Below are 23,216 nucleotides of genomic sequence, written 5' to 3'. Positions count from 1 at the left end.
GTGATTTGGGGCTGAGCAAGGCTCCCTGGAAGCCCCCTCCTTCCTGCCCCAGCTTTATTTTGGTTCTAGAATCATTCCAGTCAGCAGACTTGGTCCCCACCATGCCCATCTCGGGTACACAGTCAACATTTCATGCAGTTAGAGGGACAGAAAGAGGGGGAAGAGAAGGTGGGAGCAAATGGCCTATGCTGCGGAGCCACTGGGGCAGAAAAGAGTCTGGCGTCTCCCCGGCTCCAGAGGCTCACCAGCTGTGTCCCCGGACCCTGTGCTGGCCTGGGCCGTGCAGACCTCCTGGTATGGGCCACAGGCCTGGGCCACAGCTGTGTTAGGTGGGGAGAGCCACAGTTCTGACTCCAGCCCATGACCACTCTGGGCTCCCGCAGCATCACTGGAGATAACTGGTTGGGCCTGGGTCTCTATAGCTCATCAGGACCAGAGGCAGCCAGCCGGAGGGCCCATGTCCCGACCTGAGGGTGGCCCCTGGGAGCAGATGCCACAACACGCCCCGCTCCCCACCCCATCCTGATGAACCAGCAGGGGCACCCACCCCTCGGCCGCCTGCTTCTCTGGGGCTGCCTTTGGCGGATGGGAGGCGCCTCAGCCGGCGACATCTGGAAGGTATGCGCTCTTCCTCCAGCTGGGGTGGGGTAGTAGCCAAAGCCCTGTGGGGGCAAAACGGCCCAGCCCGTTTGCTTCTGGGCAGGACCCCTGTGGGGTGCTGGTCACAGAGCTCCTCCATCAGACTTCAAGCCATCAGCCTGGAGCTAGACACTCCTGAAGCCACAACTTACTTAGCTTCTGTCCCTGCTCCCTGGCTTTCCTCTCTCCCCTACAGTTTTCTCCAGAGGGCTCCCTGCCTCCCCCCACCCCCACCCTGCATAAACCCCTCGCCTGAGAATCTCAGGGTCTGCTTTTGGAACTCGACCTAGGACACCCAGTGCCACCTCCTTCCCCGTCTGGCATTCAAACCTGCCCCCACCCCACCCTCCATCCGGACACCCCTCCACTTCCCCTCAATGCCCCAGCTCAGGCAGCCCCTTTCCTCCAAGGCCCAGCTGGAGGGCCTCCTGCTACACCACGCACGGGCAGCCCACAAAAGCCTCTCCCATGGGCCCCCTGCAGTCTGTATTCTGGCCCTCCCACTGCCCTCCAGCTCCCTAGAGGCCGAGGCATCTCTCTTCCCAACAGGGCCTAGCCTGGAGGTACCCCAACAAACGCCGTGGAGCCAATGCCTAATTCAGCTGGGACCGAACACAAGGACCTGGCTCTGGGCCTCTTCAGACCGCTGGGCTTTGCAAGGGTCACGGTTCAAGGGAGCAGATTTCATAGAGCGTGATTCCAGAGCCAGTGTTTGCCGCACCCTGCAGGCCTCTGCTTGGCCTGGTCTCCTGGTCACTTCTCTTGCGCAGAGAAAGGCCCTCGTGTCCACTGCAGTAGGACAGTTTGTGATACGGAAGTTCATGTCCCTGCCTTGCTGAGGCTGGCTGCCTGCCTGGGACACATTTAGTTCTTTCCCTGCCCCTCAGGGCTCGGCTCCCATCTCATCCTAGCAGACCCCGGAGCCCTCCCAAGTCCACATTCAGCACTGAGCAGATCCCCAGGGCAGGGGTCTTGCCCTCCGGACATGCTAGGGGCTGTGTCCTGTTCATGTCACGACTGCTGGTGCCTAGCACAGCACCTGGCCCCCAAGACTCACTCGGTTCCTGCATGTGGCCGAGCTTGGCACTGGCCTCCCAGCAGCCTGTTGGGGATCTCAAAATGGGGGCACAAAGGGCCAGTGCCAGGCTGCCCGTTCCTGGGTCACAGCCCAGCCACAGCTGGTCCTCAGTGGGAGAAAATCCTGGGTCCCTAGACACCTGGCCAGGCCTGTTCCTCCACTGCAATCTGGGCAGACGGACCAAGATGGCTCACGGGGGCTCCAGTGGGGGACCCCAGCATTTATGGCTCCTGCTGGACTATGGAGGGGCATCAGAGCGGAGCTTGCGCCGGGCCCCAGGCAGCTCAGTGCCCACCCTGGCCCGTTTTCCAGCTGCTAGTTTCGCCGAACAGGGTGCCACATGGACACGGGCCTGCGCAGCGTGGCCAGCATCTGGTTCCAGTGCGTGGTGCCCATGCCACTGGCTGACGGCCCGATGATGACATGGCCCACGTTGTCCCCTCGGCCATCGCTGCTACTCTCAGCCACCGTCACACGGAGAGACAGGTCCTAGGGAGGAAGTGACATGGGTGCTGGGGACCGGGGGCAGTGCCGGAGGCCCTCTGTGGCTCCCAGGACCCTGTCTACAGGTGCCAGGCCCCAGCGGGCTGCCAGGAGTGGCTCCCTGAATCTGTACCCCTGATCTGCCTATGCCCACAGGCTTCTGCTGCTGCCTCCCGCCACAGTGGCGGCTCTGGACTGCCAGGTTCAGATGCTGGCCTCACCACCTCCCTTGCCGTGTCACCTTGGGTTCTTCCTACTTAGCCTCCCATCTGGAGGATGGTAATAATCATAGTTCCTACCTGTACCAGGAACAAAATGAGTTAAAATGTGTCGACTGCTTAGAATAGTGCCTGTACACAGAGCATCTCAGATGTCTGGTTATTCCTAATATGATCACATGTTGGACTCACAGCTGAGGAAGGAAAAAAATGTGCTTGAGATCGAAGTGGAGAGGTTGAAAACCAAACCCAGACTGACCCTCTCTCTCTTCTCCTCACCCCCGCTCTCCCTCCTCCTCCACCGCCGCCCTGGCCCGAAGAGGTCTCCCACCCTCGGAGGCTGTGGACTAGTGGCGCTACAGCCGCTCCGAGGGAAGTAGGGGACAGATGGACAGTCTGTCCCACGAGGGTGGCAGGACAAGGCAAGGACACCCAGCACCAACTCCAGACACTGGGATGTTTGCCTGGATTAGGAGCTTCCAGAGTAAGGCAGAGTTCTGGGCTTTCAAATTCAGATGGGGTGTCAGATTAGGTGGGTTCTGTACAGCCCCGTGACTCAGGGGCAGGTTTTGGCTCAGGGCACAAAAGGACGTTCTCACTGGCAGGAATGCCCCAGCATGGAAGGAGGTAGTGAGGGGAGGTGGTAAGCTCCCCATCCTCTGAGGCATGCAAGCAGGGCCACCGGTGTGGCACAGGCCATATCCTCTGTAATCCCCCACCCTTGGTCTGTGACATCTGTGCCAGGAGAGGGGTCTCCCTGGGGCCCATGACCTTCTGAAAGCCATGGAGGTGTGGGGAGCTCGGCAGGGTCTCTGCAGGTAGAGTCTCCAGAGACTTCGGGCCAGAACTGTGGGCCCTTGGGCTCCCCTGGCTCATCTCCAGGCCTTTGCAGCTCCTTCCACTGGGAACCGGCTTCCCCCAGATCTCGGCTTAGCTAACCCCTCTCGTAAAAGCCTCCCCGGGCCGCCAAAGTCTGGCATGCGCTTAGTGGATTAGGATTGTCTGGAGAGGCGCCTGGGTGGCTCAGTCAGTTAAGCATCTGACTTCAGCTCAGGTCATGATCTCATGGTTTGTGAGTTCGAGTCCTGCATCAGGTGAGTATGAGCCCCTCTTCGGGTGAGCCCTGCTTCCCTCTCTCTCTCTCTGCCCCTCATGGGATTCTCTCTGTCTCCCTCTACCTACCCTCGTTCACTTGTGCTCGCTCTCTCTCTCTCTCTCTCTCTCTCTCTCTCTCAAAAAAAAAAAAAGGATTGTCTGGGGATTTTCCACCTTCTCCTTGTGAGCAACAAGGAAGCAGTGCCTGTGTCCCAGCACTGACCACAGGGCTACTACCTAGTGGGTGCTCCATAAATGCCTCTCAACTAGAAAGGGGAGGGCTTGAGACAAACCAGCGCCACCTGCAGGAACCCTAAGAAGCTAGGCCGAGGGCCTGGAGTGGCCCCAGAGCCCAGGAGCCACCTGGCCTGGCCTCCACCCCTGAGCCATCCCCCCTCACCTGGAGCACGATGGCTGGCACCGAGAAGATCATGGCTTCGTTGAACACTGGGTTGGGGTCATCCCTCTTCACGGCTGTCTTCTTTTTGCTCATCTTCCTCCCATCCTGAAGCAGGTACACTTTGACGAAGGGGTCTGTGGGTGAGCAAGGGGTGGGGGTCAGGGCCAAGGCCACATCCACTTGGCATAGCTCTGCCTGGTCCTCGCAGCCCGCTGGCTCCAAGTGCCCCGAGCCTTCTCTGTTGCCATTATCTCCTACAGTCCTGCCATTGGGCCTTTATTTCTTTCCTATTTTACAGATGAGAAAACTGAGGCTCCTACACGAGTCAGGAGAAGAGCTGGGCCCTGGGCTCAGGCAGCCTGCCTCCCGGCCCACACAAGTGCTCCCTTCACGTGACGCTCTGGGGAGTGGGAAGGACCCACCGCTTCTCATTCTATAATGAGCACAGACGTCAGGCCTGAGTCACCCTGCGCCCGCTCAGTGGAGCCCGACTCTGAAATAATGAGTCCCTCTCTACTTGTCACCCTCCCCGCACTGGGTGTCCTTGCTGTACCTGCCTGGACCACGGATCCCCCGAGGCTCCCGCTAGGTCGTTCCCCCAGCCCTTGGTTTCTAGTTCTGCTCCTGTAGACTAGGGGCATCAGGTCCTGCCTGGCACCCACACCATCCTGGTGGCCCTGGCCCCCATGTGGGATCTGGGATACAGTCCAATTTCTGGGAGTGGAGCTTCTGTCATGAATTCTAGTCCTGGGAAGCGGGTGTCTGTCTACCGTGGTTTCTTCCCAGCACCCCAGGCACCTGCTCTCAGACTCCCATCTCCCCCACCATCCCGAACTCCTGAGCTCCTGGCTCCTGAGCTCGGCCAAAGCTGGGGGCGGAGGGGCCTGGTACGATGCCCCACACCTGCTGACGCCTCCCGCTGCCCTTGGCCTAGCAGCTGGGTCACAGCTCCCACCAGCCACATGAAGGAGCCAGCCAGCCAGCAGGGCCTTACCTGCCGTGGTCTTGTCGTTGGTCCAGATGAGATTCTTGGCCTTCACCACCACCACAGTGAGGCGCTCAGCCGTAGGGAGGTAGCTGAGGGACAGCAAGATCTCGCCCACAGCGTCGGCAGCCTGGAGGACAGGTGACCGGCTCAGAGGGCTTCCGAGGCCCCCCTGAGGACTTGAGAGGTCCAGGGAAAGGCAGGAACTTCCTTCTCCACTGAGAAGTTTTTACTCTTGCCCTTACATGAGGCACCAGGCTGGTGGGATTGAGAAAGGGACCCCACTGCCCGCTCCACGAGGCATGCGCCAGCCCTCCCTCCCACCAGGCCTGGGTCCTGCCTTGGAAGGAGGACCAGAGGTTGCCTGTGGCAACCAGATGCAGTCCCTCATTCCAGCCCAGGGAAAACATTCTGTAGTAGTAGCACACAGAGGTCCAAGTGGACTGGGGTTCGTATATCATTTGCTTAAATAGCAACGACAGAAGAGTGGTAAACAGTAATTAGGGCATTTTTGCTTCATGCAGTAAACAGTTTCTGTGAATGTGGCTCAGGCCTCTCTCTCTGTCATTTCCTAAAGAAGTCAGGGCTCGGGCTGTCGTGGAGGACAGTGGACTCCCCGCTCGGAGACGGGTGCGTGTGACGCTCTCTTCGTGGGTGGACTGACCTTGTTCTGGTCCTGTAGGTAGAGCCAGCCGCTGAAGGGCTGTAGCGGGAGGTCGAGCACGGAAAGCTTCAGCTCCACCACGCCCGTGCTGATGTTCCGCTCGTCCTCATCGATGCCAAACACGGAAAAACGCAGGCTCTTCTCCTCCAGGGCTGCAGGGTCCAGGGGAATGGAGAACTTCTCGTCAAAGAAGATGGAGTAGGCATTCCTCTGGATCTGCACAGAGAAAGGGACGTGGAGGGAGCTTCAGCTCTGGGGAGGAGGTGGCAGCCAGACGCCCGTGAGGCCATGGTGGGGAGAGAGCACCGGACAGAGAGTCCAGAGGCCTGGGCTCGAGTCCTGGCTCTGCTGTCCCACGACCTCAATGCCAATTCTTTCTTTGGTGGCTCAACCTTGGGGATTTTTTTTTTTTTTTAAGTAGGCTCCACCCCCGACGTGGGCCTTAAACCCCCAGCCCTGAGATTTAAGTGTCGCGTGCTCTACTGACTGAGCCAGCCGGCCACCCCAGCCCTGAGGATTTAAAAGCCCCCTGTCCTCCTCTCAGTGGCGGCCTGGCATTGGAAGCTTCCACACCCTGACACCAACTAATTCCCACCCTCAGTGCGCACGGCTCCACAGAACCCTCGCGATGCCCAGGAGAGACTGGTCTCCTCTTTGTCGTGTGTGTTCAGGTCCAGCCTTGGGCCAGGCGTGCAGTAAGTACAGGTAATTGTGGAGTCGAGAGCCGCTGATGTCCCGGCCCCCGCAGAGCCTGGCCCAGGATGGTCTGAATGTTGTGGGATGGATGGACGGATGGAGTGATCGGGCGAGGCTGGGAAGACTCCACTTCCAAGCCCCGTCCTGCCTGGTGGGTGCCTCTGGCCTCCTCCCAGGAAGCTGTGGGCAGACCCCCCCCCCCCCCGGGGAAGGTGTCCTGGTGGGCACGGCTCCCCTTTCCCATTGGGGGTTGCCTTAGTCACTGCCTGGCAATATTTAGAGAGGAGCTCTCATCTCTGGCACTTCGCCTGAGGCTGGGGGGCTGCCCAGCCTGGGGGCAGCCACCTACTTGCTGGGACTAGCTGGGCTAGGATGCTGAGAAGCCTGCCTTCCTGGGAATGAATCTGCCAGCACCTCCAGGCGCACTGAAGCACACTCTGGTCACTGCCTGGCTCGTGGGAAGGTTCCTCTTCCACTGCTCCCTGGGAGCCACGTTCCCCACCCAATTGCAAGATTGAGGACCTTCAAGGGCTCCTTCCCCTGTGGGATTAAGTCTACCTCCTGATCTTGACCTTGGCATTTAGGCTTTTCATGATCTGGCCCCATCTCTCCCTCCTCCTGCCACATGAGTCACTTTGTGACGAGCCCCCTCGTCCACAGGGGCTCGGGTTCCCGAACTATCCATTCTCTGTGTGTTATGTTTTATGAGCACACAGGTGACGGGAAATGGGAACCCCCGGGCCAGGTCCTGGGGATGTGTTGGGCAAAGCACTCTCCTGAACCTGTTTCCTCATCTGTAAGATGCCCTCGGTCCATCCCACTGGGGCTAATGAGAGAATCACGGATGGGTGGGCTCTGTGAACCAGACTCTCAGCACACATCAGGCTGTGGTGGCTGCTGTCTGCTAACGTCCCTTCTCACGAAAGGTGTTCAGAACCACCCAGGATCTTCTAGGCAGTCCAGGCCATAGGCAGCGTGGATCCGGGCTCAACAGGGACACTTCATGGTCCTGATACACAATCTGTTGATCACTTCCCAGGGACTGGGCTGAGGACTTTGCATATAGTAGCACACCCCTTCCTCAAGAATTATGTTGCTCATATGACAGATGGGGAAGCTGGGTCGCAGAGAGCTCACGGACTTATCCAAGGTCACGCTACTAGGAAGTGGGACACTGATATTTCAACCCAGAGGGTGAGGTTTTAGGGTCCTGCTCCTTACCACTCACCAACTGCCTCTCTTCGGCCCCACATGCACAGGGTTGTGGTCAGTTGTTGACCATCCTGGGGTGAGGGAGGCAGGGTGGGCTGGGAGAGGGATGATGGTGTCCACCCCCGAGGGACAGCCCGCTTCAACACTGTAGAGTGACGGGACACAGGTGACTCTTCAGAAAGCACTAGGTCCTACAGACCCTCAGGCTCCACCTGCTTTGGTTAGAGGCCGCTGGGTGTCAACCTTACCCACCTCAGAGGACTCCCCACCATGGCATCTGGGCCCCTGCTCCCCCTAATCCAGCCTGGAGTAGAATGTGTCTCATGAAGGCTTTGCTCCCTCTCTTGGCGAGACAGAGGGACCCATGGAGGGGTAGCCTGGTGGGGCAGGTGCTGGGTGCCTTCCCCACCCTGTTCTCACCCCCAGGAGCTGACCTCCATGGGCTGATCAACAGGCTCCTTCGGCCTCTGGCTTCTGGTGGGGTCTGGGGTCGGACAATGGGGGTCACTCCAGGGAAACCAGAGGACCCAGGGAGCTGGGGGTGCTCTTTCCCTAGGTCCTTCCCTGCGGTGCTGCTGTGGTCTGAGCATGTCCCCTGACCAAAGGGCACAGCGCCTATCAATGTGGCAGCCCCGCCACGCGCCTCTCCCCTTTGGCCTCCCCTTCCCCTCGCCCCTTCAGACGAGGGTGCCGCTCCATCCCTGAGGCCGCCCCACACCACTGTTAACAGTCCTGTTATTAACCTGTCCCCAAATTAGCCAACTTGGACATGTCACCCCTTTCCTACCCGGACCCCAGGCTGACCCGGGGGACAGGCATGGGAACGGACAATTGCCACCCACTGGATATACGTGGTAGGATTGCCGAGAACCGCGCACGGCGGGAGTCGTCAGGCTGGTGACACCTCCGGCTCTGGGATTAGCACCCAGAGCTGTCGCGTAGCACCCTCCTCACATCCGGCCCGGCCCCGCGGGCCTGGCGGCCTGGGGAGGGCTCCCCGAGAGCCCCACGCGTGCCTCCCCTGCCCCCACTCACCCGGGAAATGCCCACGATCTGCTCATCGGGCAGCAGGCTGACGCGCATGAAGCAGGACTCGAAACCGGCTTCTTCGCGCTCCAGGAGGTCCTTGCCCTGCAGCACGGCCACGTGGAGGGTGTGGGAGGCGGCATCGTAGTCCATGCTTACTTCCACCTGGCCCAGCGTGAAGTCCTGCCCGAAGGTGTTGCTCACGGAGGAGATGGAGTTCAGGGAGTCGGCCGACTGGGACTTGCGGAGGGTCCCGTAGGGGGCCAGGTCCAGCTCCCGGCCCATCAGCTCCAGGGGCCCCAGCTCGCTGATGCTCTCAAACGTGTCCTCGATGCTGAGGCTGCCTTTGCGACTGGGCGGTCCCCGAGTGCTGGCCCGCTGGGCATTCCAGGCAGGCACTCTCTGGGGGAGAGAAAACGGGACGTGGGAGCATGGCAGATGCAACAGGCTGTTGGTTGGTCTCGTAAGCCCTGTTCATTCAAGGCACCTCCTGTTCCCTGTGTGCAGAAACGGTGCCTGCCCTAGTCAGGAAGTTCTTTGTTTAATGCCATTTCACATCACTCACCTTTCTCTCCCGAACCCCGAGGAAAGAAAGCTTTTTCTCAAAACGCTTCGTGATATGGACTGAGTTCCACGCACAAAGATGTTCACTGCAGTGACGTTTGTAAGAAGGAAACGTAGTAGGGTGCCTGGGTGGCTCAGTCGGTTACGTGTCTGGCTTTGGCTCCGGTCATGATCTCACAGTTCGTGAGTTCGAGTCCTGCGTCGGGCTCTGTGCTGACAGAGCTTTGGATTCTGTCTCCTTCTCTTTCTGCCCCTCCCCCACTTACACTCTGTCTGTCTCTCTCTCTCAAAAATAAACAAAAACCTTAAAAATTTCAAAGGAAAAGTAGTTAGCAGGGAGAACGGGTAAGAATAACTAGACGATAGCTACTCAACAGATAACTGAGCAGCCTCCGAGGATGTTTACCAAAATGTTCACAACAGAAGGTTTTCGTGTTGGGTAACACTCATCCTAAAACTCAAATTTTCCTTTCACTAAGTTGACCTCGGGATTTGGGAAAACAAAAGTCTTTGTGCCACAAGCATCTCCCATGCTGTTTCATAGCCCTCATAGCCATCATTAAAAAAAAATGTTTTTTAACGTTTACTTATTTTTGAGAGAGAGTGACAGAGCGTGAGCAGAGAAGGGGCAGAGAGACAGGGAGACACAGACTCCAAAGCAGGCTCCAGGCTCTGAGCTGTCATCACAGAGCCCGAGGCAGGACTCAAACCCACGAACCGCGAGATCATGACCTAAGGTGAAATCGGACTTTTAACTGACGGAGCCACCCAGGTGCCCCCCATTACTATCATCTTAAAAATGGGCCACCAATTTGTCCCTGAATGGACAGCTGTGATTACCTTACAGACCCCCTACTGTTGGACATTTATGTTGTTTCTCATTTTTCACAAATATAAATAATGCAGAATCAAATAGCTTTCTTAAAATCCTAGCTCAGAGGACACAGTCCTTTCGAAAGCTGCTGACACATGTTGCCAAAATGCTCTTTGGGAAAGTTGTGCCAATTTACAGTCTCCGCCTCTCTCTCCCCTCCTCCCTCCCTCCCCCCCCCCCACCAATGGGAGATAGCCCCTTCACACCCCAAACGAATGAGCATGTGGGGCTGCTATCTGGTAAAAGATTCTGGCTGTGCTCTCTGGAACTCTATATGATACTAGAAAAATTCTCTGCCAAGTGTCTAATGATGAAGCATTCAGCAGTATATATTGAGAGCCCTAAAAGTGTTTGTAGTCCCTGACACAGTAATTCCACACCTGGGCATCCATTCAAAGTACATAACCCTAATGAAGACAAAGTTTTACATATACAACATTCACTGCATTATTTACAATGGCATTTAGTAAATCATGGCACGTACATAAAAAAGGAATCTGACGCTAAAATAATACTTATGACGGGGGCTCAACACTATGGGAAAATGCTTTCGGCTGGGAAATGAAAAGAGCAGGGTATAAAATTCTGTGTAGAAATGACACCCGTTGTATAAAAACCTATGCATGGAGAAAAGACTGGAGGATACATTAAAAATACCGGAGAGAAAGAAATCCAAATGTTAATAGTTAAAATACAGTTAACAGTTATTTGCCACTGGGTGGTGACATTTGGGGAGGGGTTTTGCTTGTTTTTTTCCTGTATTTTTCCCAGGATGGTTTTTAAAATTGAAAACTTTCAGTCCCTCACCGAGTATTCACTGATTTCACAGCACTGGGCTATGTTGGAAACGTGGAGGAGGACCAGGGTGTCTGTTCACAGGAGGAAATTAACCGGGAGAGAGCAAGGGAGCGGGGAGGGAGGGGAGGCCACCGCCGGGACAGAAGCCTCACCTTCTGCTTGGCCTCTGCGTAGGTCTCGCCATACTTCTGCTGAAGGTACCTATAGTCGTAGTTAGGGAACGGGGAGGGGCTGGGGAAGCTCCCCGATGTCCAGAGCTTCCACAGGCTCACGGCCGCAATTCCCAGCAGCGCCAGGGCCCCAGCGGTGTAGACACCCACCTCCCAGCCAGGAGGGCTCTTGATGACTGCAAGGGAAAGGCAGCCTCTCATTAGTAGGCTCTGGGGTCCCCCAGTGGTTACAGACTCCCACCCAAGAAGCAGACAGTTCAGCACTGACTTATTTATTCACTGAACAAATATTTATTGAGTGACTACTGTGTGCCAGGCTCAGTACTAGGTGCTAGGGGATCCAGCGTTGAATAAGACATATGTACCTTGAGATTTCTGCTTCTATCCCCTTTTCCACAGAAGCACCCATTCCTACCAGGGGTGGAATGGGGGTGGGGACACATGGCCAGACCAGACAAAGAGTTGTGAGCAACAGTTAAACGCTCCTTAGGCTTTCAACAAATGGGGTTCTTCTCGCTTCTTTTGAGTTCTCTGAGCTCATAGCCTTCCAGATAATCAAAGCAGCCTTTTGGGGTCTGGAGGAAGAGGGAAGGGGTTTGGGGAGAAAAGAAATGACCCCATTTTTGCTTTACCCTCATTTAGAAGAACCCAATGTCTAGCAACTGATAGATGGACAAAATGTAGTCCATCCACACAACGGAATATAATTTGGCAACATAAAGCTACTGATACCCGTTGCAATGTGGTTGAACCTTGAAAACATCATGCTAAGTGAAAGGCATCACAAAAACCCACATGTTGTATGATTCCATTTATTTATTTGTTTGTTTGTTTGTTTATTTATTTATTTATTTTTAATGTTTTTATTTTTGAGAGAGAGAGAGACTGAGAGCGAATGGGGGAGGAGCACAGAGAGAGGGAGACAGAATCCAAAGCAGGCTCCAGGCTCTGAGCTGTCAGCACAGAACCCAATGAGCGGCTCGAACTCGTGAACCACGAGATCATGACCTGAGCCAAAGCCAAACGCTTAACCGACTAAGCCACCCAGGGGCCCCATGTATGCTTCTATTTATTTGAAATGTCAAGACAAATCTGTACAGACAGAAAGTTGATTAGTGATTATCTGGGGCTGGGGGGACTGGGGTGGGGGCAACACAGAATACAGGGTTGCTTTGGAGGATGATGAATATATTCTAAAAGTTAATAGTGCTGATGAGTACACAAGGTGTTAGGTGCACTGAATTGTATGCCTAAAGTGGGTAAATTGTATGGTCTGTGAATTTTATCTCGATAAAGCTGCTACCAAAAAAAAAAAAAAAAAAAAGAATCTCAGCCAGAAGTGAGAGAGAGGTGGCTTTTAGGCTGTGCAGGACTTGGAGACAAATCCAAATGCTCAAATGTGCTTTCTTCATTGATAAGTAAATAACTTTCCCTGAGTCTCACTGTCCCCAGACATAGTAATTAACTGCCCCCTCAAGTGTGTTGGGTGAGCCCCCACTAGTAGAAGTGACCTTCTGTTGGCAAATAGAATTCTCGAAACCATTCTCCGTGCTGCCTCTATACTCAATTCAAATGGGGAAACGGGTGCACAAAGATAAACATTTACAAAAATAAATGACCTTTTGCCCAAGGTCAAAGAGGCAGGAAGGAATGGCACTGGGAGGCCAGCTGTGGCAGCCAGACTTCAGACCAGGCCGGAGTAACCACTGCCCCACCCAGCCTCGACCCAGCACGGTTCCCAGACTATGCAGGGTAGACAGAGGTGGGGAGGGCATTTCAGGGGTGAAGACTGACGACTGCACATCCACTGAACACCTATGGTGTGCGAGCACCCTGGTGAGGGAGTCAGCCCCAGCCCCAGGCCCCGTCCTTAAGCAGCTCACAGTCTAGGGATGAGGTAGGTAGGCAAATAAATACACAAAACAGAGTGATGAGAACAGCCCAGGAGGGCTTCCTGGAGGAGGGGCATCTGAACTGAGATACGAAGGAGGAGCAAGAAATGTACCAGGCCAAGGCACCAGGGACTGGGAGTTCAGGGCGAGCAGAGGAGGGGATGTACAGAGCCCAGAGCATTCAGTGTCCAGTGGGGGAGAGAGAGTGGGGCATTTGGGGCTGGGGAGCTCTCTGTCACCATGCCCCTAAAGCCCGGCTGCAAAGGTATCAGGAAGCAGTGGCAGCCCCTCTGGGAGTGGGAGGCCTCACCCTGCCCGTTCCCCTGAGCCCAGCCAACTCCAGTCAGAATCCACAATGCTAACTCATTGTAGGTTAGGGGCAGGGCAGAAGGGCAGGGCCCGGCCTGCAGCCTTGGCTCGTATCCAGCATGTAGCACCCTATGAGGTCTCTCCCTCCACTTGCTAGAGTAGGACAGCCGGGGCTGGGAGAGGCTAGTGAGCACACCCAGCCATTGGCCCAAGGCCACAGGGTAAGAAATGCGGAGCCTGGCCGCGGGTGCCCTGGCTCCTTGGGCAAGCCACCTAGCCACTCTGAACTTGAGCGTCCTCATCTGGAGAGTGGAGATGACCACGCACCCCAAGCAGCGGTCCCGCCCTGGGGAATTTATCTTGCGGAAGAAATCCCAGCAAATTTCATGTCTGCTGTGAGTCATCGAGACGGTATTTATAACAGCAGAAATGTGGAAACAGCCTGAAGGTCCAGCTGAGGGGCCAGTGGGGGCTGGTGGTGCTGCCCTTGGGAGGGAATATCACTGGCCTTTGAGAACTGAGGTCATTAGGATGTCACTGTGGCAGAGCAGGAAAACGTTTCCAGCATTGTTAAAAGAAAAAAAAATCAATCCATGACACGGTCTAACCACACAATTTTGACATAAAAATCACAGGCCCTATGGATAAAGGCTGGGTGGGGACCAGGGACAAATGAGAGAAGCTAGAAATCAGGATGGAGGGGCTGTGAGCAAGCCCTGTTTACTCCTGACTTCTTGACAGAATGTAATTTGTGGGCCAACCCAAACCACAACAGAGATCTACGGAGGGCCCCAGGCGAGCCCTGCCGAGGCATGAAAGTTCTCGGCGTCTGATGAATAACGGATGGCCTGGTAAACTGGAGAGTGAGACGTCCATGTGAACCTCAGGTGGCTCCCGGCAGGGCCTGGGTGGTCCCAGGGGCAGGGAAGCAGGTGGGCCTTGAGTTCTGAGGTCCTAGCAGATAACGGTCAAGGTGACCCGGCACGGTGGAGCCAGGCTCCCCTGAAAGCGAGGATCTGGGGGGAGGAAGGGCCTGAGGGCGTGCAGCCTGCATCCTGCTTGGCTGGGAAAGGGGGGCATTGAAAGGAAAAGCCCCAGGAAGGTGACACAAGATGATGACTGTTAATGCTCATTTATTTATTCCTTTTATTGACTACAGCCTCGGGGTGGCATGGGCAGAATTCCCAAGGGAAGTGAGGCCTCGGCTGAGACCAGAAATGAGGAGGAGGTGGAGGCGGCCGAGTGGCGTGGCGGTAATAATAGCTTCCTTTACTGTTTACTCTTTGCCAGGCCCCGTTCCAGCGCTTCATTGCATATTAACCCACGGAGACCCCGGAACAACCCTGTGAGGAAGGTTCTATTATTACCCTCATTGCCTAGATGAGGAAGCTGAGGGACAGAGGAGATATTCGCTGCCTGACAGTCTGGCTCCAGATCTGCACCTGTGACACCCCCGCACAGTCCCGGGAGCTTAGCCAGGCAGAGGCAGGGAAGTGCTCCGGGCAGAGGGAAGGGCATGTGCAAAGGCCTGCTTTGGGAGAGAGTTGTGTTCGCGCTGGGTTGGGCACTTTGTGTAAGTTAGGTCACCGAGTCCTCCCAGCAGTCCTTGAGGCAGGCCTCCTCACTGCCCCCCGGTTTACAGATGAGTAAGTGGAGGCTCAGAGAGGTTTCATCATTTGCCCAAGGCCATGCCAGGGCCTGGGCCAAGGCCTGGGAGCCTGTAGGTGAAAGTGCGGTCCCTGGTCTACCCTTCAGCTCAGCTCTGGGCTGGTAGGGGGCTGAGCCAGGGGAGCAGCTAGAGTGTTGGGGAGCACTGGCCTGGGAGTCAGAAGACCTGGGTTTGTGTCCTGCACTGAGCCTCCCTTCTCCCATCTATAAATGGAGAGGGGAACCCACGAGAAAACATGGCAAGTATGTCTCAGCTCTGACACCACCCACTATCAGCTGGAGAGCGGCTGCTATCTCGAGGCAGTTCCCAAGCTCAGCACCCACTGGGGCACACACAGGAAGGTCGGGGCTGCATCTCAGGTATTTGCCATCCCTGGACTGGGCCACCTCTGAGCTTATTGTCCTGTGGCTCTAACATCAACCTTCTTGGGTTTCTTCTCACTTGGCTACTCAACAGGCTCTAGGAATGGCCCTGGGGGAGCGGATTCTGCATCTCAGTTTCTCCTTAGGGAGCACGGGACATGGGCCTCCTGGGGGACTCCTCCAGTCAAATGTAGGGAGGTGGTTCCACAGGAAGGAGCCATTGGCACAGAAGGATGACGAGACCTTAGACTGGTCCCCGCCCCGTGTCCCCAAGGTTGTGTGGCCTCGGGCAAGTCACTGTCCTTACTGGTAAAATAGGGCCATTCCTGACGTCCCACTGATACCCCCTGCCCTAGGCCTGGTCGGGGAGCCCCGTGAGATGGCATGCTTCCACTGGGACTCACCGCTCAGGTGGTATTCTGCCACGTCCATGGCCATGATGACCACTGCAGCGCTGGGCCTGGAAGGGGAAAGAGAGTCAGCAGGGAGGGCTTTGGAGGGCCACCAACCCCAACCCTACGCCTCGACCTCCACGATGCCAATGGGCCTGTCATCCAGCGCTCAGACTCAGCTGTGAGGAGACCTCAGACAAAGGTAGGTGGTTTTTAAATAGCATTAAAAAAATTTTTTTTTTAATGTTTATTTATCTTTTGACAGACAGCATGAGCTGGGGAGGAGCACAGAGAGAGGGAGACAGAATCCAAAGCAGGCTCCGGGCTCTGAGCTGTCAGCACAGACCCCGACGTGGGGCTCGAACTCATGGACCGCGAGATCATGATCTGAGCTGAAGTTGGACGCTTAAGTGACTGAGCCACCCAGGCGCCCTTAAATACCATTAAAAAAAAAATGGACTTTAAAGCTCTTTTCAACCAGTCTAAGACCATCTTACTGTCAGGGTTGCCAGATAAACCACAAGATGCCCAGTGACATTTGAATTTGATTCATTTTTAGTACAAGTATGTCCCATATAATATTTAGGACATGCTTACGCTTAAAAAAAATATTCATTGTTTATCTGAAACTCCAAAGTTCCTGAGCATCCTGTATTTATATTATATCTGCTAAATCGGGCACCCCTACCTCATTTCCATCCTACCAACAACAGGCTGACCAGCAAGGAGGCTTTGATTCTTTGCTACTCATTAGCGTGGGCCCTCGAGGTGTTCACCAAGCCTTACTTCAAAAGCTTTTCTTTCAATTGGAAAGGAAAGGCTGCATTTCCACAATATTCTATTATCAGTCCTTCCACGACTCAGGATGGTTTCCTCCCCACCCCACCCTCCACTTCCAAGTTTTGTGAACGCGGAAGGTCTAGGTTGTTCTAGAAAGGTCCGGGCGTCATGCAAGCCATTACCGGAACCCAGGTGACTGCTCATAGTTTTATTACTGTCCTTGCTGAGAAGTAAATGTGTCTCACAGACATACTCGAAGGGACTGGAAAGGGGAGGCCGGGAGGAGCTATATCAGCCTCAGCTCCAGGGGCACAGAAGGACGGGACGGCCCCTGGCCCCGCAAAGGAGGCTGCAAACAGGTCACCCTGTGACAACTACAGAGTGCTTGCCCACCCAAGAGCCGCTGCTCTTCCGTTCCCAGGGGATGCCAACCCTGCATTGCTGGATCTTCTGGCTCTTTATGTTTTCATTTCATTTCATTTTTTAAAGATTTTATTTTTAAGTAATTTCTACACCCAGTGTGGGGCTCAAACTCACAACCCTGAGGTCAAGAGCCGCATGCTCCACTGACTGAGCCGGCCAGGCGTCCCAATCTTCTGGTATTCCTTCCTTCCTTCCTTCCTTCCTTCCTTCCTTCCGGATTTTTAAAGCAAAGCCAGATTCCTGGATTTTTTTAATGTGCAATTTCCTGATTTTTAAATGTAACCAATTCACACAAAAAATGCAAATACTGTTCAGGCACAGGACAAAATACTCCTGGGCTGTGGCTTGGCTAGCGTGTTTGCAACCCACTCGAGCATGCTGTGGGTTCCCTTTGGGACTGGGGTCAAATCAGAGGGTAAGCATTTCCCTGAATCCTGGGGTTCCCCCCAGTCTGTGGCTCTGGAACCAAGAAGTTAGGGTGCTTTGGTCTAGACAGAGTTATCTAGCACATATGGGAGTTGTCCAAAGTCCCTGGCAGGAGGCCTGGAGAACTGGGGCAGGACAGGGCCCTGGGGCCAAGTTCTGCAGGTGCTCAGACAGCTCCTTGCTACGCAGAGGATGACCCAGTGAGGTGTGGGTCCTTCATGGTGACAGGAGGGAAATGCTAACCAGGGAGGCTTCACTCATGCTGAGGAACAGAGGCTCATTCCTGGGACCTGGGCAGGAGACTGTGATGACAGTTAACCTCGCTGAGCACTCCTTACGCCTGAGAGAGCGATTCTAAGCACTAGTCAACACAGGCCATCTGGCTCCACACTCCTAACTTCTGTGCCTTACTGCGGAGGGGTATACAGTTTCAGAACTTTCCGAAGAACCTGCAGGACCAACTGGTCACTGTGAACAAGTCCAAGGTGGCCCTAGTTCTTGGCAGACCACGGTCTGGATACACCAACACGCACATGTCCCAGCCTACCTCTGCCTTGCTGGGAATCCAATAACGCCATCAGCTTTCTTTCTGCTCACTTGGCACAAGCCGACTTCGAGAATGAGGCTATGCTAGCGTGGGCTGAGTACACCGCGGTGGCCAGTGCACACGGCATGGGTCAGAACCCCGTATCTGCTGTATCAGACCTAGAGCAGTTGAGGGGTTCCCAGCCCTCTGGGGCTGGTCTAGCTCAGACCCCAGACTATATCACACTGCCACCTTCCCCCCTACACCCCTCATTGTAATACCCCTTCCCCGGGAGCTGTGATTTCACTGAAGATGTGAATGATTCTGAGCACACCCGAGCCCCAAGTGGTCCCGCAGTGGTCCCCAGTGGAGGGGCAGAAACCAGAGCACATCTGCCTGAATGGAGGGAGGAGAGAACTGGGGTGGGAGAGGGGTCAGGCAGCCTGAGCACAGCTCTGAATCTCAGATATGCCCCCTCACTAGCTCTGAGCCTCAGTCTTCCCATCTGGAGAATGGGGCTCACGGCTGCCCTATCAGGGTACCAGGAGGGTGGAATGAAAGGTTAGTGTAGTCTGGCTTGGTAAATATTAGCTGCTGTGGTTCTTGGCCTCACAATCAGCCCAAAGTATGTTTTATTTGTCTTAAAAATTGGGGAAATTCCCATTAAAAATTGATTTCTAAAAGAAAAAAAAAAGCTGGATTCACTGCTTCCCTTTAAAAGTATCTGAAGACAGTGGTCTGCATCCCCCTACCCCCGCAAAACAGCGGGGCTGGAGCTGAATGGGCTCTGCCCCTTCGGACACGTCTGGCACCTCCCATCCCTCCATTCATTTCCAGAACCTGCTGGCCCCTGGAGCATCTCTGCTCATGAACCTGGTAAGCAGGCCTTTGGATGAGCTATGGGAGGTTAAGAAAGGTCAAGTGATTTGCCCAAAGCCACAATGCCAGCAGTGGTAAAGCCATGTCCGCGGCCCGGACCAGTGCCTCTGCCATTAGTAGCCACAGCCCCCAAGGATTTCACGTATGTGTTTCCATCACCTCCCCCAAGACCCCCATGGGACATATCCTATTATTGACCTGGTTCCACAGAGGAGGAAAATGAGGCTCAGAGAAGGGCAGTGAATTTGCCCAAGGTCACCCAACCAGCAAGCAGGGAGCTGAGCCTGAACTAGATCTCGCTCTGTAGCAAGTGCCCTTCCTAATGGCTTTACTCACCATCCCCGAGTGCCCCTGACCCCATCTCACTGACTACCACCTCAGCAGGCTCCCACTGGCAGCCTGGGGGTCTACCAGGCAGAGGGGCTGTGGCTCTGGCTCGCCACAGGACGCTGACAAGGCGCATCGGGAGGCCAGGGCGGACCGCGACCGGAGTCTCCCGAGTTTCTGACACACGGGAAATGGGCCACAACAGGGACGAGCCAGGGCTGCCCCAATCTCACACCCGAGCCCCGCGGATCCACGGCCCCTTCTCTGGCATCTTTCCCCACCTAGTCTATTCGTTCTGGCCCCAATCTCCCAAACTCGAAACTGCATGAAGTTTGCTCACTGGAAAGAGCTCTAGATTCGAATCCAGGCTTAATCAGACCGACCCGGCAATACCTACCTACTGCTGTAAGCATAGACATGATATATGCCAAATGCTCAGCACGGTGTCTAGCCTGTACTAAGCACACGATACAGACCTGATGACTGACTGGGTAAGTGGATCCCCGTTTTATAGATGAGGAAGCTGCAGCCCCAGGTCACTCAGCATTTAGTAGCAACACTGGGATTGGCGCCAGGGTGTGATGGATCTGGGCCTGGGCTCTTGGCCGTGATGCCACCTCCTGACCCAGCCTTTTGGGGGTGGAGGTGGGTGGGAGGAACTGTCACTGGCCTCATCGGAATTGGACCACAGTCGAGGCCCCCTCCTGGGCTGGTCAGAGAAATGGCTTTCCAGGAATTTTGTGCCTCTTCGGGGAAGACGGGCCCCATGTCTCTGTTCCCCCCACCCCGTTTCCTTGCTCACTGTGTCCCCACATCACGTCTGTGGCCAGCAAGGTGTTGACTGCCCCCCCCCCCCATGGTCATCAGGTAATAGGATGTGGGCACAGGGCAGCCCTCAACCTCCCAGGCTGCAAGCCTCTTTAGGATCTTTAGGTTTGAGATCTTTTCAAGTGCTCCCCCCATCCCTGAAATAATCACATCCTGCTACCATCCCCCCAAAGCCCGCAGAAACCACAGTGCAGACCAGCTAGGGTGGTGGTGGCTGGCATTTATTGGGCATCTATCATGTGCCAAGTACTGTACCAAGGACTCGCCATGTTTTATTTCAGCAAATCCTCGCTGCCTCTCCCTGAGGGGGCTGCTACTCTGCCCATTGTACTGGTAGGAAAACCGATACTTACCCAGTGTCACCAGAGCTGACAAGAGACAGAGTCCAAACTTGAACCCTAGCCTGGGAACCTCCACGCTCCCAAGCTGCTAGGTGGAAAGTTTTGGATTTCAGAGCGGAGAGGGCAGGGGGTTTGGGCACTTGGCTTGACTCTTCTCCAGACTGGTGAGTTAACTTGGCTGGAACTCCTGTCTGCCCTGAGCCTCGGTTTCCCCATTTCTAGTAAGAAGCACATTTGCTGCTGCTCTCCACACCTGCCCCTGCCCCTGCCCCCAGCTTGGAGAAGGGGCTGACGCTCCAGGAGCAGCTTTCCCAGTCACTCTGGAGTGGCCTCACTGACTGAGCAGCGTGGCACACAGTTCTTCTGCAGCCCTGGAAAAGGGTCACCAGGATGGCTGGCTCAGGGCTCCTCCACCCACAGGCCTGGCTCCAGGTCCCCATGTCCGGCCCTACTCTACCCCCTCTTCAACCCAAATCTATAGCCCAGGGCCCAAGACAGGGCAAACTTCCTCTTCCAAAGAGCAGCGGCATCAAGGCTTTCCCAGGAGCCCCCGGAAAGCCCCCACGCAGGCCAGTGACACTGGTCCGGGCTGGGGATCCTCTCCCAAGCTCCGAGGGCCTCCTGGCGATGGGGTGCGACATGCCTCTCCGGATCAGAGCATTTCCCGAAGACCCAGCACCCCTGCCGCGGGAACCCCTAGGGTATCTGGGGAGCGGTGTGCGGGGGTGGTCTGACCCGGGAGAGTCGCGAGCGGGTGTGCCCCAGGGGCGGTGGGGACAGTCAGGATGTTGAGTGTGAAAGTGAGGGGCGCTCGTGCGGCGCGGGCGCCGGGGAGGCGTGTAAAAGGCCGGGCGAGTCGCGTGTGTGCACACGCGGGACGGGCGTGCGGGGCGCGATGCGATGCGCAGTGCGCGGAGTGGCCGGGCCGGGGAAGGGCGCCCGGCGTGCGCTGTGCCCGGCGTACGTGTGCAAGCGCGGCGCGGGTGTGCAGACGCGCAGAGTGCGCGGAGGCCGGGGTCCGCGGCGCGGGGAAGGGTGCGCTACGCGCGTCCGCGCGCCGGACCGCTTCCCGGTGGGAGTCGGGGGCGGCCGGGTGCTACTCACCCCGGCTCCGCGGAGGGGCCGCTTCTACGCTCCGGCTCCGGCTCCTGGCTCGCGGCTCCCGGCCGGCCTCCCGCAGCGCGCACGCACCGGCGCCAAGCCCGGCCGTCGCCGGCAACGCCACCCCTGCAGTGTCGCCCGGCGCCCGCCTCGGAGCAGCGCGGCGCGGGCCGGGGGCTCGGCCGGGCCGGGGAGGCAGACGGGAGCTGCGCCGCAGTCCGGGCACGCTCCCAGGAGCCCGCCGCGCGCTCCCTCGCGCTCGCCCGCCCCCCTCCCGCTCCCTCTTTAATTTAAAGCGACAACCCCGAGCGCTCTCTCCGCTCCCGCGAGCTGCGCACCGCTTCCGGGGTCTGAGCCGAAGATCCCCAAGCGCGCCCCGCAGTCCGGCGGGGTCGCCCGAGGCCGAGCCCAGCCCCTCACTCCCAGGCCAGGGGACGAGGGTGGGGTGGGGATGTGCTCACCAGCTGCTCGGAGAGGCAGGCGATGCGCTGGACGCAGGCCCGGGTTCTAGCCCCAGCCTGCAGCACGCTGGGCTATCCTGGTCCCTTTCTGGGCCTCAGTTTCTTTTTCCGTTAAACGGGCCTGATGCTGCGCACCTGCTAGAAACCGGTAAGAAAACAGGTGGTAGATGGAGCCGCGGGAGGTTTCCCCTTTCCTGAATGCATAATTACCCCTCCCACCGTAATTGGGCTGTGGGGCAGGCCAACATCATCTCACTTAATCTTCACAAAGATCTAATGGGTTCGTGGTCACTCCGTTTTGACATGAAGAAACAGGCTCAAAGAGATCCAATGACCTTCCCAAGGCCACAGAGCCAAAGATCAGAGCCAAGACTTGAATCTACGTCTGTGTGACTTCAAAGCCCATGCTCTTAACCGGTTAGAGGTCGCGCTTTCTCTCCCAAAGGGATGAATGAATCATTCAGGAGATATTTATGACGCCCCCGCTGGACTCTAGGCAGAGTGCCAGGTGTGGGCGATCTTCCATGTTCCTGGAACAGGGGGACAGGTCCCACCCTACCCTCGCAGTCTGGCAGGGAGGCACGCACTCATCAGGGGCTGCGCGCTTGGGGGGGGGGGGGCAGGTGCCACAATGCCAGTGCTGTGGGCACAGTGATCAAGAGAGCAGGCTTGGTGAGCACCTGGGAAGTCCTCTGGGGAGTGGGGGGGGGGGGGCGCTGGAGGATCTGGGATGAGGTGAAAGGAGAAAGGATCTCAGACCCGGAGTGATGTAGGAAACAAAGGCAAAAGAAAAAATTTACATTTCCTAACTACCAACAACCCACAGAAAAGTCCTTGAAACAGACAGAGTGACCTTCCTTTGGGAGCTCAGCTGCCTCGATGTTGACACTTTGCTGAGGGCAAAAGGCAATCTCAGCTCAACATTATTCTGACCCCCAAGATCCTGTAAGTCTGCTTATAAAAATTCCTTTGGAAGGGCGCCTGGTGGCTCAGTCAGTTAAGCCTCCAACTCTTGATTTCGGCTCAGGTCATGATCTCACAATCTGTGGTATCAAGCCCTGTGCCAGGCTCTGGGTTGACAGCTCGGGGCCTGCTTGGGATTCTTTTTCTGCCCCTCCCCTGCGTGCCTGCTCACGTGCTCTCTCTCTCTCTCTCTCAAAATAAATAAACATTAAAAAAAATTCCTTTGGAAACTTCCTTTATCTCTACCATCCAAATATATGTTAGCAAAATCATCCTCCAAGCATATGGCCCACTGATGTACATCTGAAGGGTCTCATGACCAAGGTTTTATTAGACAGTAATAAATGACCTTTCCCTAACAACAGCTAGCCCCTCAAGGTCCTGGAAACCTTGCTTCCAAATTCCTTAGAGACTTCTGCTGACCCTAACCCCCTCCCAACTTGAAAGTATATAATCAGTCGCTCCTCACAACCCCAGTGCAGCTCTGTGTGCCCACAGGTCCCGTCCCCATGCTTTAATAAAACCACCTTTTTGCACCGAAGACATCTCAAGAATTCTTTCTTGACCGTTCACTCTGAACACCATTTCCACAGCAGGTAGCAAGTGTGTAAAGACAGCAGTGGTTCCTGGATCAT

General features: G+C 56.0%; 1 protein-coding gene across 1 annotated transcript; it reads right to left on the bottom strand.

Annotated features, from left to right (window-relative positions):
- SYT12 (synaptotagmin 12) lies at positions 1–21,311 on the bottom strand. The gene is made up of 8 exons (XM_043581752.1): positions 21,161–21,311; positions 15,539–15,594; positions 10,885–11,078; positions 8,506–8,898; positions 5,563–5,778; positions 4,908–5,028; positions 3,914–4,047; positions 1–2,206 (listed from the first exon to the last, which is right to left on the bottom strand). Exons 2-8 carry the CDS (start codon positions 15,570–15,572, stop codon positions 2,033–2,035), a joined length of 1,266 nt encoding a protein of 421 aa, XP_043437687.1. The 5' UTR covers positions 15,573–15,594; positions 21,161–21,311; the 3' UTR covers positions 1–2,032.
- Between the last annotated feature and the right edge of the window lie 1,905 nt (positions 21,312–23,216).

Source organism: Prionailurus bengalensis, chromosome D1 (genome assembly GCF_016509475.1).
Source record: "Prionailurus bengalensis isolate Pbe53 chromosome D1, Fcat_Pben_1.1_paternal_pri, whole genome shotgun sequence".
NCBI lineage: Eukaryota > Metazoa > Chordata > Mammalia > Carnivora > Felidae > Prionailurus > Prionailurus bengalensis.
Note: the sequence above shows the minus strand (reverse complement) of the source record. Positions and strands in the feature narration are given on the sequence as shown.